General features: G+C 31.6%; 1 protein-coding gene across 3 annotated transcripts in view; it reads right to left on the reverse strand.

Annotated features, from left to right (window-relative positions):
• Positions 1-13,597, reverse strand: part of LOC139491271 (cytochrome b5 reductase 4-like) — an 81,130-nt gene that overhangs the window by 22,025 nt on the left and 45,508 nt on the right. For all 3 annotated transcript variants that reach the window (XM_071278815.1, XM_071278814.1, XM_071278813.1), the window contains 4 exons: positions 5,944-6,044; positions 3,296-3,380; positions 2,055-2,102; positions 731-779 (listed from right to left, as the gene is read on the reverse strand). In XM_071278815.1, coding sequence (XP_071134916.1) covers positions 731-779; positions 2,055-2,102; positions 3,296-3,380; positions 5,944-6,044 — 283 coding nt within the window. The remainder of the gene's footprint in view (positions 1-730; positions 780-2,054; positions 2,103-3,295; positions 3,381-5,943; positions 6,045-13,597) is intronic.

Consider the following 13,597-nt stretch of genomic DNA (forward strand, 5'->3'; position numbering starts at 1 on the left):
GACTTGTATAAATCCTGAAACCAAATTTCAGAAATCCTTGTATTGTAGTTCCTGAGAAAAATGTGACGGAAATTTTCAACTTGGTTATCATGTGTAAAATAGTACAAGTGTTCGGTAAACAGGAAGTTGTTGAGTGATGAATCTGAAAAGGCATCAAACGGTGTAGCAGACTTATATAAACCCTGAAACCAAATTTCAGAAATCCTTATATTGTAGTTCCTGAGAAAAATGAGACGAAAAATATTCATGGGACGGACAGACTGACGGACTGACGGACTGACGGAAGGACAGACAGAGGTAAAACAGTATACCCCCCTTTTTTCAAAGCGGGGGTATAAAAACAGTATACCCCCCTTTTTTCAAAGCAGGGGTATAATAAGTTTTCAGTACAAATAGATGTTGTTCCAGGTTGGCCTTTCCTTTCAAAGAAAGGCTTGACGTGTTGGAGATCGTACTTTACAAATTGTGACTTGGATGAGAGAGTTGTCTCATTGGCACTCATACCTCATCTTCTTATATCTACTGCGGAATATGTAAATCAATCAGTTTTCTTTATGCCAAAATTCAACTTATCAAACTTTTATCAGGTTACAACTAGATATAAGAGGAAAAACAGTTTCTGCAGACATATAACAGCATGTCCATGACATAATACATGTAAATCAATTTTCATTTGAAAACATGCCATTTAAATCACAAGATTCTGATGTAAAAAACAGCTTCAACCTACCTGGGTGGTACAGGTCCTGATGGAGGTTTTAGTGCTGCTAATGCAGGCCCTGTTAAAATATTCAGGCTGTTTAAATTTTGTAAAGTTTTACTGAAATACACATATCAATTAATCGATGCAACTTCATACAGACAATAGAACAAATATTAAAATGTTTAAAAAGTGGTAAAAATAGTTTTATTTCATATTCTCAAAAAAAATCATTGTTAAGACAAAATTGATGATAAAAAAATAACACCATTTTCTTTTTTTATACTGACTTCATCAGTTCGCCGTTGCAGGCTTGCTTGATATTCATCCTGATAGTCAGTATCAAAAACAAAAAAGCCATTACTTTATCTATATTAAGATTTGATATTGACAGTACTAACATTTCAAATGAGTAAGGGAAAATATGGTTTAAAATAGCCAATACATTAGTTGTGCTATATTATTCCACATCATAGAAATTAAGAAAAAATACATGTTTCAGTCTTAAATAAATTCTTAATTTGATATAAAGCCTGGATTTTTTGTATCAATAAAAGAGCAAGTCAATGAAATACAAAAAGCAGGTAAGAACAACCTGGCGATTTTCTGTATGCATCTTAAACCAAGATTGTGATAGTCTTATTAATGTGAACATAGCAACATATTAAGGATGTTTGCTCCTCAACATTTTGATTTTTTGCCAGATTTTCGGAATCCTCTGGTTTTATGCATGTTTTGTTTCTTTATCTATATACTTTCAATTTATAACAGTCTTTTAAAAAGCTTATTATTTTTAAACTGAGTAGCGAACATCCTTAACACTTTCACTACTGATTTTATTTTTTCCGCGGGTTTCTGTGGCCGAGGCAAATTTGCACGCTCAGATTCCCCAGCCTGAATTAATTTCGTGATCCAAGAAAAGTTGCAACTTGAAAAACGTGCTGAAACTCGAAAACGACGGCACAGATTGCAAAAAAAACTGAAACGGAAGTTGAATAGATTGCTATGTTAAATATTTTCCATGTCTTATCAAATTGAAACGAAGAATAAAGTCTTTATGATGTTTAAAAGTTTGATTTTGTTACCTTGTTTGCTCAATGTTGCCAAAATCTCGATACTGAAAACGTGTAAAATGCATTTAAAACGTATAATATTCGGCAAATCGCTATTACCGAGTCTGCTCATTTATCTTATCAATCGTTTTGGTTATTCAAGCATCGTTTATGGCAAGTTCGAAGCTTTTTATCTTTCATTATTGACCGTTTTGACTTTTTTGAAATGTGCTGTTGTTTTTTTTTATTTTTCAGTATTTTTATATTACAGTATTCACTACATTTTATATAAATGATCTTACCATTTTGTTGTAAATTTTTTATCTGAGCTGGTTGAGCAGGTGTGCTTTCTGGAGAAAAAAAAATCATAAGCATTATGACTTATTTTATACTACATATAATAGTTATCAAACATTATTTCCTTACTGCTCAGTATATTATAAGTTATCTACCTTGTTTTATACTACATATAATAGTTATCAAACATTATTTCCTTACTGCTCAGTATATTATAAGTTATCTACCTTGTTTTATACTACATATAATAGTTATCAAACATTATTTCCTTACTGCTCAGTATATTATAAGTTATCTACCTTCAAATCCATAGATATGGATATTTTAACACCCTGAAGTATCCTGAAACACATTGAGGCAAAGTAATAAGAATTTTGCATAAGTTTCATAACATTTGGTTGAGGCAAACTAAAGTTAGAGAATAGAAATCAACTTTTGGAAGGACAGACAAACATATGTACGAACATACAAACCGACAAAGGCAAACTAAATGCCTACTCCGAGACAGCTTCGGCATAAAACCTTAACTGCAGTCATTCAACAAAATGGTTTAATTTTCAATGGGCTATATGATAGTCAGTCACTCTTAGTTCCAGCTCCAACCTAGTGTTCTAAGTTTCAAATTGATTGTACTTCAACTTCATCAAAAACTACATTGACAAAAAAACTTAAACCTGAAGTGAGACAGACTTATGAATGAATGGACAGACCGACAGACGAATAGACACACAGACTGAAATAAATAATGATAGGTGGGTCATAAAAGCAGACAAAAAACTTTTACAGAGTTAATGTGAGCTTTTAGAGTCAGATTCCACAATATCTACAGACAAATTTTGTTTTATATTGGTTATTCTGTGTGTAGGGCCTTAAATGCAGACTGGCATGAAGAGCAGAGGCGGATTTAGGGGGGGCCCAGGGGGCCCGGGCCCCCCCTTTTTGGGAAAAAATTTGGTTGCTTACCCGGTATATAGGGAATCACTGAAGCGTGACTGGAGCGGGCCCCCTCTTAGGTCAGTCAGTGGGCCCCCACTTATGAAAATTTCTGGATCCGCCAATGAAGAGGATAGGTGAGGAGAGGTGAATTCTATGTTCTAGCTATAACCAAATGTAGGGCAGGGAACCCTTAATACAAGTATTATAAATTTTGGTCTAAGGTTAGCTGCTTTTACGCACCACTGATGATTTTACTGTTCATTTCTGCACGGTAATTTTTGTTTATACATAATCAAATGTTAATACAAACCTCTTTTGTGTATAGGAGTGGTGACTTTTAGTTTACCAATATAACATTTCTCCAACATGGACTCAAAGTTTACCCATTTGTGAACCTTAAAAATATCAAACATATATACATTTATCATGTGCAATTATATTTTATCCTTATTTCAGTGAAGTTTTTGGCTTGTATGATTTAATAAAGTATATATATAAGAAAAGGCTTGTATGATTTAATAAAGTATATATCAGAAAAGGCTTGTATGATTTAATAAAGTATATATCAGAAAAGCGATGCAAAGTTCTGTACAAGAAAATAATTTGTCATTTTTATTGAGAATATATCCATGAACAGTTATATAATTGATGGAAGAAAGATGTGTTACATAGCCATATATCTTGGCTGTTTTGCAGCAGAATTGAAAACAACAATAGGTCATAAATCAGGCTGTTATTTTTCTCGTTTGAATAGTTTTCCATTTTGCCTTGACAGAACCTTTTATGACTTGCTATACAAATTGTTTTTTTCTCATTGTTGAAGGATGTACTGTGACCTATAGTTGCTTAAATCCACTTCATTTTGGTCTCTGGTGGAAAGCTGTCTCATTGTCAATCATACAACATCTCCTTATTGTTGACATTCAAAGATATCCAAATATAATTTATCGGAATATAAGTACCTGTGAGAACTCATGTGCGGATCAAGCCATTTTCAAAAGGGGTTCCAACCATATGTTCCAATTAAAATGTATTGATCATAAAAAAAAAAGAGGGGGGGTGGGAGGTCCAACCCCTTGAACCCTTCCCTGGATCTGCAACTGGAAACAATTAAATGTTAAAGGTGAAGCAACCCCAAAACAAAAATTTTGGTAAATTCATTACCGATGGTAGAGGCATTAACAGTATAGAGGCTAATTTTTTACTTTCTTCTAAATTATAATTTGACTAGAAAAGGGTAAAATGTAACATTTGTTTATACTATCAATGCTGGAAAAATTTATACCCATGACTTCTCTTTACAATGGTCATTTCAGGGAAGGGAAAACATCATAGATCCAGAAACTAACTTGTTATTCATCGCAAGACTATAGCAACCAAAAGGCTATGTTATTAACAGATACAGTAATTTTAAAAAGCATCCTCATAAATCAATCATTTTGTTTAATACCTATTTTTCTGTATTAATGTCATGTTTTAACATTTGTATATGGATACAGTAAGTAATATAAGAATGCCAATTATTGAAATTTCATTTTGCAGACATGTTCTCCTCTTATTTTAATGAAAAACTTGATGAAATTAATATTGAATTTCAAAGCAATCATAATAAGAAAAAACACAATTTCCATACAGAACATTCAATAAATAAAATAACAGTTTCACCCATAAACTAATTAAACCAACACCCCCTAAACATGTAAACAGTCAAAGTTAACACAACTAATGTATACACAGGCTTCAGAATAAATTGCTTTCTATCAATGAGGTGTTTATCATTAAGTGTTTATTAAAATTTTAGAGTTATAACTTTCTTAACATACAACAATTAATTAATATATATATATATTTCAAAGACATTTTAAAATCAAGGTTAATAAACATGATCAAGATAGTTGATAGGGTTCGGGAAAATTGGGGGAAAAAACAACTTGAATCTCGACTTTTACTAATAATATACGCCAATTTTTTAGCTGACTAAAACTGAGATGTATCAATTCTTAGAAGTATATAATACCATTTAAAAGTTTGACAAGCATGCCAAATCAGCCATTTGTTCATTGAGAATACATCAATCTCAATAAAAGCTTGTAGATTGCCTAAGAACAAGTCAATGACCTTTACAAATAAAACTGATTATATCTTTATTCAAACGAAATCAAACATGTACTGCTTGACTGATAAAAGCTATAGAATCTTTGATTTTTCAGAATCAGATCAAGGGCACTGCAAAATTGTTCTTTTCATGCAATTCAAATTTATTTTGATAGTTACAGTAATTTCCTAAAGCCTGTAGAGTATACCTTTGGTAGGCTTGCTTGCTCTGTTTGTACAAACGTTAATTCAAGCTTTGTTATTATCATTGACATCTTCAAACAATATATATAAGCATTATTTAACTTGTATATAATATCAAATTTGATTGGACGTTACCCTAATTACAATTGTACAATATACAAACAAAACAAGCAAGCAAGCTAACCAAAGTCTTGCTTTACATGCATTAGGAAATTAGCTGTAATTTAAAAATTTCTTTATAAGCACCATGACTTTTTACCAATGATTTCTGTATTAAATGTGTTTTTATGCTGTCTCCATTACTGAATATTGGACGCTGTTTAACTGTTTGAGAAAGAAGATGCAAGACTAGATCTCTACTATGCCTACAAACTGTTACAATCTTGCAAGTCACTGACTTTATTTGACCTTTGATATCTGACCTTGAACTTAAAAAAAAAATCCAAAGTCTTTCAACAGTTGAGCAATGGACAAAGTCTGATATAAACAAGAATGTTTTTAAGATCACAAGCTTATATCTCTGCAAATAAGTGTGTTCTCTCCAGCCAATAAAAAAAAAAAAGAGAAACCTCTCCACAAGAGACAAAATAAAACAGAAATAGGTCACCGTACAGCCTTCAACAAGGAGCAAATCACCTCTAATTGATTACATAACTATACCTCATCAAATAACTGTGTACCATCCAGCCCAGCACCCCTCATCAGTTCCTCAATACCTCCAGGGTGGTATTCCATGTATGGAGTTACATTGTAAACTTTTCCTAAAAATAGAAGACAAAAATTTCAATCTTTACCTTGTTATTATCTTCACAATAAGCATAGATGGATTATTTAATGTTTTTAAATGTCCAGTGGCAAACATAACATGTTTTTTTTATTGTTACATGAATATGTGATATGATATGTCAATTTAAACCCGGCTTTAAATCAACACTCTACAACCTCACTGACTTTAAGTCTGATTTTTAATTTAAATATCACAAGGAAACAGAAAGTAGGAAGACTTGGGCTTTGCTCATTGTTGAAGGCTGTAGAGCGACTTAAAGATGTTAATTTCTGTGTCATTTGGTCTCTTAAATTGTGAAAAGTTGTCTCATTCGTGATCAGAACACATCTTCTTTTTTATATTGTCACCATATCCAAACATATAATACAAGTGGATTATTCAACTTTAAACCAAACAGTCTTGCTCTTACTCTTAATAACAAGGCTGAATAGAGAATCAGCAAATGGCCATTTTCAAATTTGGTTTAATCCAATTGTATAACATAAAATCGAGAGAAAGAAAAGAAAAATGTCAAAAAGTGAACATTCTCTGAAAACATACATTTTGAGTTAAACAGGGTAAAGAAAACTTAAATGAGCAAGCAGCACAAGTCAAAGTTTATTATTAAAATATTTATTTTTTATATGTGTCGGTCCTTTGCAAATTTTGGTGGTCAAATCCATTGAACCACCACTTTTTTAGAACGCTGTGATTAGAAAAGAATGATGTCAAGATTTCACTAAGAACCAACAATAATAATGCAATGACAAGTGAGGAATCATCAAATTAGATAAGACAATGAAACTGTTATTGTCTATGTTACGTCCATGATTTAGACAGTCAGACTTATTTTTCTAATCATTAGTAATTCTTGGCGGAAATTGTCAGGAACAAACCAGAATTAGTAAATGTCAAATGATAAATTGTGAAAAGCCACATAACTTTGTAACAATTAAATCAGAAATTGTCACTTAAGAAAGTAATTGAACACTTGGAAAGGTTAGCAGTCAGACCATAATGTCTTTTTTTTTTTTTTAAATCAGTTAATTAGAGTTCAAGTTCTAACACAAAATGTTTTTGAGAAAGAGAAGAGGACACATGATGAATACATCATGCCTTAAAAGTTCACTTTCAAGATTGTTGCTTTTTTCTTTAAAAAATTGGACTGGTTTTAGTGAACAATGTATGTGTGTCTAGGGATATCAATTATCATCACTTTCTTCACATGTTGAGTGAGTGGAGTCGTTGAAAAGTATGATGCTATATTCAAGAATTATTCAGCAGATCAAATTTTTATAATTGATAATCAGCACTGCTGTCATTAGGGAATTGTGATTTTTAAGTACCTACAAAACAAACATTATTTCTACTTTCACCTGCATAATGACAACTAGGAAGAGGCTTATTGAACTTTAATAGTGCAGGGATACAGAAGATCTCCTCTATCTAGAAAATGATGTCACAAAGGAGATGGATGACCATGTGACTATGCAAATACAGTGAAACCTGGCTAAACCAAATCCTGCATAAACTGAAACCTGTATAAACCAAACATGTTCTTAAAACCGTCACATCAAATCTTAAGTCCTGAAGAGGTTTTGTTTAAACAGGTTTCACTGTATGAGTTTATCAAATACAGTCATATACTCTTTTTGTAAGCCACTGTGGAGGATTTTTTTTTAATCAAATGAAAAACTTAAAAATGGAGGTAGACACTTCATTTATTTTTTCCTGGAGTTATATTTTAATCTATGTCTAATGTTCTTATTCAGGTTAGTTAAAGTTCTATTAAACATGTAATTCCCTATTTGATGATAAAAGTTCTATAGGAAAATTCCAACCACAGCAATCCATGAATTATCCTACTGTTATATCTTTGATTTGAATTAAATTGACTTTTCATTCTAGAAATATTTATTATGACCAAAAAGAAAAGCAAGAGATAGATATATAACTGCTTCAAGAATTTGAATAATTCATTTTAAGAATTTTGTCTTTGACGTTAATCTAATTTTGAAACAAAGAACTTGTCGATAGTCTGGCATATATTGATGAGAAGAACAATGCTAGTTCCTGAAAGTCGAACCAATCAAGGATAAGACTGTATTTAAATAAGCGCTTAGTTCCGATTTATTCAAGTTTACTTAAATCACTGCCAACAGGTATTGATTCTTATATATTAACCTTTTTACCTATTCCCAAAAGTCCATAGTCATATCAAGCATTCCAACAAAAACTGATTTTTGTATAAAACAACCATTTTTACTGATAAAACTATGTAAAAATGTCGGTTTTTTGATAGATTATAATCTAAACCACTTTCCCTACAGATTTTAAGAACAATATATGATATATTCCTTAACAATCCGGGAACATAAAAATTACCATTTTAGATAATGAGAAAGCAATTATTAGATCAGTAACCTTTAGATCTAGAGATGTGTTACAGCTAAATTTTTTAATGCTTGTAGAGTAAAACTTTGGTTGGCTTGTTTGCTTTGTTTGTATAAATGTGTACACAGGCTTTGTAATTAAGATTGACATATTCAAACAGTATACTAGTATATAGGCATAGTTAAACCTGGCTGTATAATTATATTATATTCATATTTGTTGGGAAGTTATTTAAATTACTATTATACAATATACAAGCAAGCTAACCAAAGTCTTGCTCTACATGCATTAGAAAATTAGATCTAAATTTATAGTTTCTCCTATATCAAGTTGCTGAATGTAAGCTTTATTTGTAAGATTAAGTTTCTGCTTCAAGAGCTAGTAAAAAAAACCAATTCTTCATGTTTTATATATGACCCTAACAAAAAAGAAAAATGCTGTTCAAATGGATGAAATACAATCGTAAATGTGACAAAATGGAATAAAAATCAAATTACAGTGTAAACTGTCTTATCTGAAACTTGAGTATTCCAACATCCTGCTTTAAGCGACACATTTTCATGGTTTCAAAATATGCCTGTCCTTCAGAAAAAACTGAGTATTCCGACACCCTAACAGATTAATCCAAAAAAAATTCTGGTCCCCTAGTGTGTCGGATAACACAGGTTACACTGTACTTGCATCATTATTTGCTATCAACATTTGCATATATTGCATTTAATTGCTTTTCTGACAATTCTGTTTATTGGTCATCAACGGGATAAAAATTTACACAGTAGGTATAGGATGTTAATGAGAAAGATTCCATCTGTTTTTAAAATTCATTCCATAACAATGCATGACTCCTACACAATTTAATCAATCATCTTTGGGGAAAATGTAAAAATATAAAATATGATGGTGTAAACAAAATAAATGTAAATCTATCAATGTTAATGATCCATACTAAAGAAGATGATAATTAATAGGCTGGGATCATTTTTTAATGAGAACTTGGCAAAATGTCTGATGTACTTTTTTCTGACAGAAAAAATGAGGCAAAGGTAAATTGTACTATTCCAAGAAGCAAACTCAGACAATAGTTTTTCATAAAACTCAGTATTATGAATGATTGATTTTCTATTATTCTATTATTGTACTGGCCTAAAAAGTTACATGGCCCAATTTAAACTGTTTCATATGGTCGTGGAACATGTTTTATTGAAATTTATAATTTAGCCAACAAACTTTTATTTAAGAATTGAATGCTTCTTTTTGTAAATTCATTGGGGTGTAAAAGCGTTGACCGAAGTACATTTTGTATGAAGCGCGGAAGCGCTTCATTTTAAAAATGTGCGCACGGTCAACGCTTTTACAACCCTATGAAGTTACAAAAAGAAGCATTCAATACTTATAATTACATTTTTTAGCTGTGATCAAGAAAAAATGAATTTTATATTGTTTTTATTTCATTCACCTGTGATCTTTATTGTGGGACCACGTGCTATTGTTATGATATTGTAATTATTATGTTTATTTATGTTGGCCTAATTTGTGTTGTATGGCCTGATAGTTGTTTACCAAATAATCTTATAACTGTGCAGTTTAGGAATCACTGGAACAATCACAGAATGATTGGAACTTTCTAGAATGATCCTTATAAAAGATGCGTAATTTAAACTTCTACGTTATTCCAGAAACTTCCGTTGTAACTTTCCAGGATTTTCCACAATGTTCCATTATAGAGTGTTCTAGAATTTTCCATGACAACACTATATATACAGACACTAAAGTTAAACACTCTCACTCTTGGACTTGGACTTAGACATCGATAGACATTAGTATTCACAGCATTTGGATTGACACTTTTATTCTACAAACAACATCATTCTGGATTGTGACCGTAGTCATGAGTGAACGTAATATTCAGATTGGATTCCGAAAGATATCCGGATACAGATAAAGATAAAAGATTGGACTCATATTTTGACAGTTAAGTTAACAGTAATATTTGTGTAATACTTCTTGTAAACCTTTGTATAATAAATATTGTTAAATTTTACTATTGATTTGTGTCTTTTGTTGGCTACAATTTAAAGGCGATTTCTGGCCGTAACACTATCATGAATGAAAAGTATTATTGAGTGATACAATTGCTTACGGAATAACACGTGATGTGCTGTTAGCTAATCAGAATAAAGTATTATAATGAAACATACATCTAATGTAATTATATGAAAATACAAAAGCTTTATTGAATGAAATTCAGTTCAGTTATCAAATTAAAAACATAAGTTCTAGAAGGCTTTAAACCATAAGTATGCCATAGCAAAAATTTTGATTGAATTCCTTAATCCATTCTTTTAATGTTATGTTCTTGAGTTGCAGTTTCACCATTATACCCTTTATTCCCTTGAATCAAAAAGTACAAATGTACTATATGCTTTATGCAAGAAAATCTATTTTTGTTTTTGTATAAGTAATTGGATTAGATTAGGTGACATAATATGATTTTCTAATACTTTCTAGGATTATCTATCATGTCTTTAATGTGTCAATTTCCAATCTAAAAATTCATAAAGTTTTCCCAAGTGTCTCATCTGATATTGCTGATGTCAATGTAAAAGTGTTATATTGTCTTTCATGAAGGAAAGTACAGAAAAATGAGTTTGAAAAAAATAAAGGTTTTGCTCATGTCTGTATCTCTTGATTAAGATGAAGCTCTGTCCAAGTGTTGTAAAATTCCGTGAAGGTTTACCAAAATTATTTGACATTAAAACTTCGTAACAGCAGAGTTCTTAAAATGCTGACTGTAAAAAAAAAATCCATTTGTTTATTCAAATCTTGAAACACGGAAAATATGTGGAAAGTTGACACTGCAAACTTATATTGCTCCATGCTTGTACTTAACAAAAGGAAGAAATGAGTGCCATGCTTACTCTTTGTTACATAGTAGGCAGGTCATTTATCTTGAAGAAAAGAGATTATATCCTCTCCAGATGGCACACTTTATGTAGAAAGGTTTTTTTAAGTTGTAATCTCTGTACTGCCTTTTTATTTTTCACTCTATTCAGTCATGTCTTTTTTGTACTTAGTTTATCCTGACTTTTTTTTACATAAATTGTCATCCTGTTTTGGTTTTTTTCTGGCAAAGTGTCTTTAATATCCTGCCTTTCTTTTTCAAATTTCCTCCTAGCTCCCCATAAAAATCAAATGGTAGCTCCCGCAGTGGCGGATCTAGATATTTTCATAAGTAGGGGCCCACTGACTGCCTAAGAGGGGGCCCGCTCTGGTCATGCTTCAGTAATTTTCTATATAATCAACCAAATTTTTCCCAGAAAAGGGGGGGGGGGAGGCCCGGGCCCCCTTGGCCCCCCTCTAAATCCGCCTCTGCTCCCTTGCATAGTTATCACAGAGTCATGGATGATATCTTCAACAAGATATTTCATTGAGAGTTTCTTCAAGCTACACTGGGTTCTGGTAACAACAAAGTGTTCATTGTACAAAATTTACATTTTGTCCTTGGATTGGGAATAACTGACTAGCATACATTTTATGACGCTTTATCTAAATCAATAATGATTCTCCTGTTTTAACACAAAAACATATAACACTAGAAATAAGCAGGAACAAGGAAGCAGGATGTATGTTCAGCAAACCAACAAAGACCATTCTATCAATCTAAGTTAAGTAAACAACAAAGACCCTTCTACATTGATATCAGTATATAATCCTATGATAATGACAAAAGATGTCAGCGGATCCAATTTAATCAAATTTTCTACGATTGATCTCAAATCTGCTATAAAACTAAATGAGATACAAGACATACTGTAATGATAGTATAGATAGAAGAAATGAGAACCACGATTTATTATGTGCGGAGATTTATATTGTTATGTTTCCAAGAAATCGTAGATAATGTGTTTTTTGCTGATTCAGATTCAATCTGTGTGGAGTGTCTTTTATGACTGATATGAGATGGAATTTGTTTGTGAATGGCAATTTGTTTGCTGCAAAATCTTACTGAATGCAATAAACCATATGTTATGTCTGTGAAGATCAATAAAAACAACAATTTTATTGAGAGTCTTAAACCTTATTTGATGTGACTTTTGAATATAACCAGATGTCATGTGACTTTTGGCTATAGCCAGATGTCATGTGACTTTTGAATATAACCAGCAAAGAGTCAAATTACATGTTTTTAAAAGATTTCAAAATTGAAAACTACAAAAAATACTTGTCCATAGAAAGATGAATTAATTTTTCTAAATTCAAGAGATTTGTTAATACTGTTGTTGTAATATTATTCAGACACATATGAATATTCTAATTGTTCAACACCAAAGGAGCATTACTCTTAAATTTTAATAAATGTCAAATTACCACATTTATTCGAAACTTGTGATTAAGTTTTTTATTCTGAAACATGTAAATCTCAATATCTCCTTCTGTAACAATCTTTTTTTAACTTTAAATACAAACCAGATGCTCCACAGGGTGCAGCTTTATACGACCGCAGAGGTTGAACCCTGAACGGTTGGGGCAAGTATGGACACAACATTCAAGCTGGAGTCAGCTCTAAATTTGGATTGTGATTAAATAGTTGACACAGCATAGGTTTCCGACACAGAATGAATGTGGTCTAATGAACTCAAAATATTTTTTTTGCCTTTGAGCAATTCACTATGCTGTTGAATATTAATCCTCTCAAAAAATGTTTAAAGAAATTTTCTTTTTTATTATGAAATCTGAAATGAGAAAAATTTAACCCTACCCCCCCCCCCCCCCCCCCCCCCCCCCCCCCCATTTTTTTTCACAACCCCCTTTCCCTTTTCCAAAACTGATCTCAATTCAAATTTCTAATGGAGTTTGCAACAATAACTACTCATTTAAATACATCATAAAATATTAAAATGTAAAATAAAGTGCTTGTTATCACTGAATGGTAAAGATTGTTTTAAATTTATCAGTTGGTAGTAAAAGTGAATATACATTGTATATTGTATAAAACAATGAATTAAGTTGATTCAACTACTATTCTGGACAAAGAAAGATAACTCCAATTGGAAATTTCTTGCTATTGCACAATATTGTGCAATTAGATATTTCTTGCTATTGTGCAATACTGTGCAATTGAAAATATTTGCTATTGCACAATACTGTGCAATT

This window comes from Mytilus edulis, chromosome 10, assembly GCF_963676685.1.
Source record: "Mytilus edulis chromosome 10, xbMytEdul2.2, whole genome shotgun sequence".
Lineage (NCBI taxonomy): Eukaryota > Metazoa > Mollusca > Bivalvia > Mytilida > Mytilidae > Mytilus > Mytilus edulis.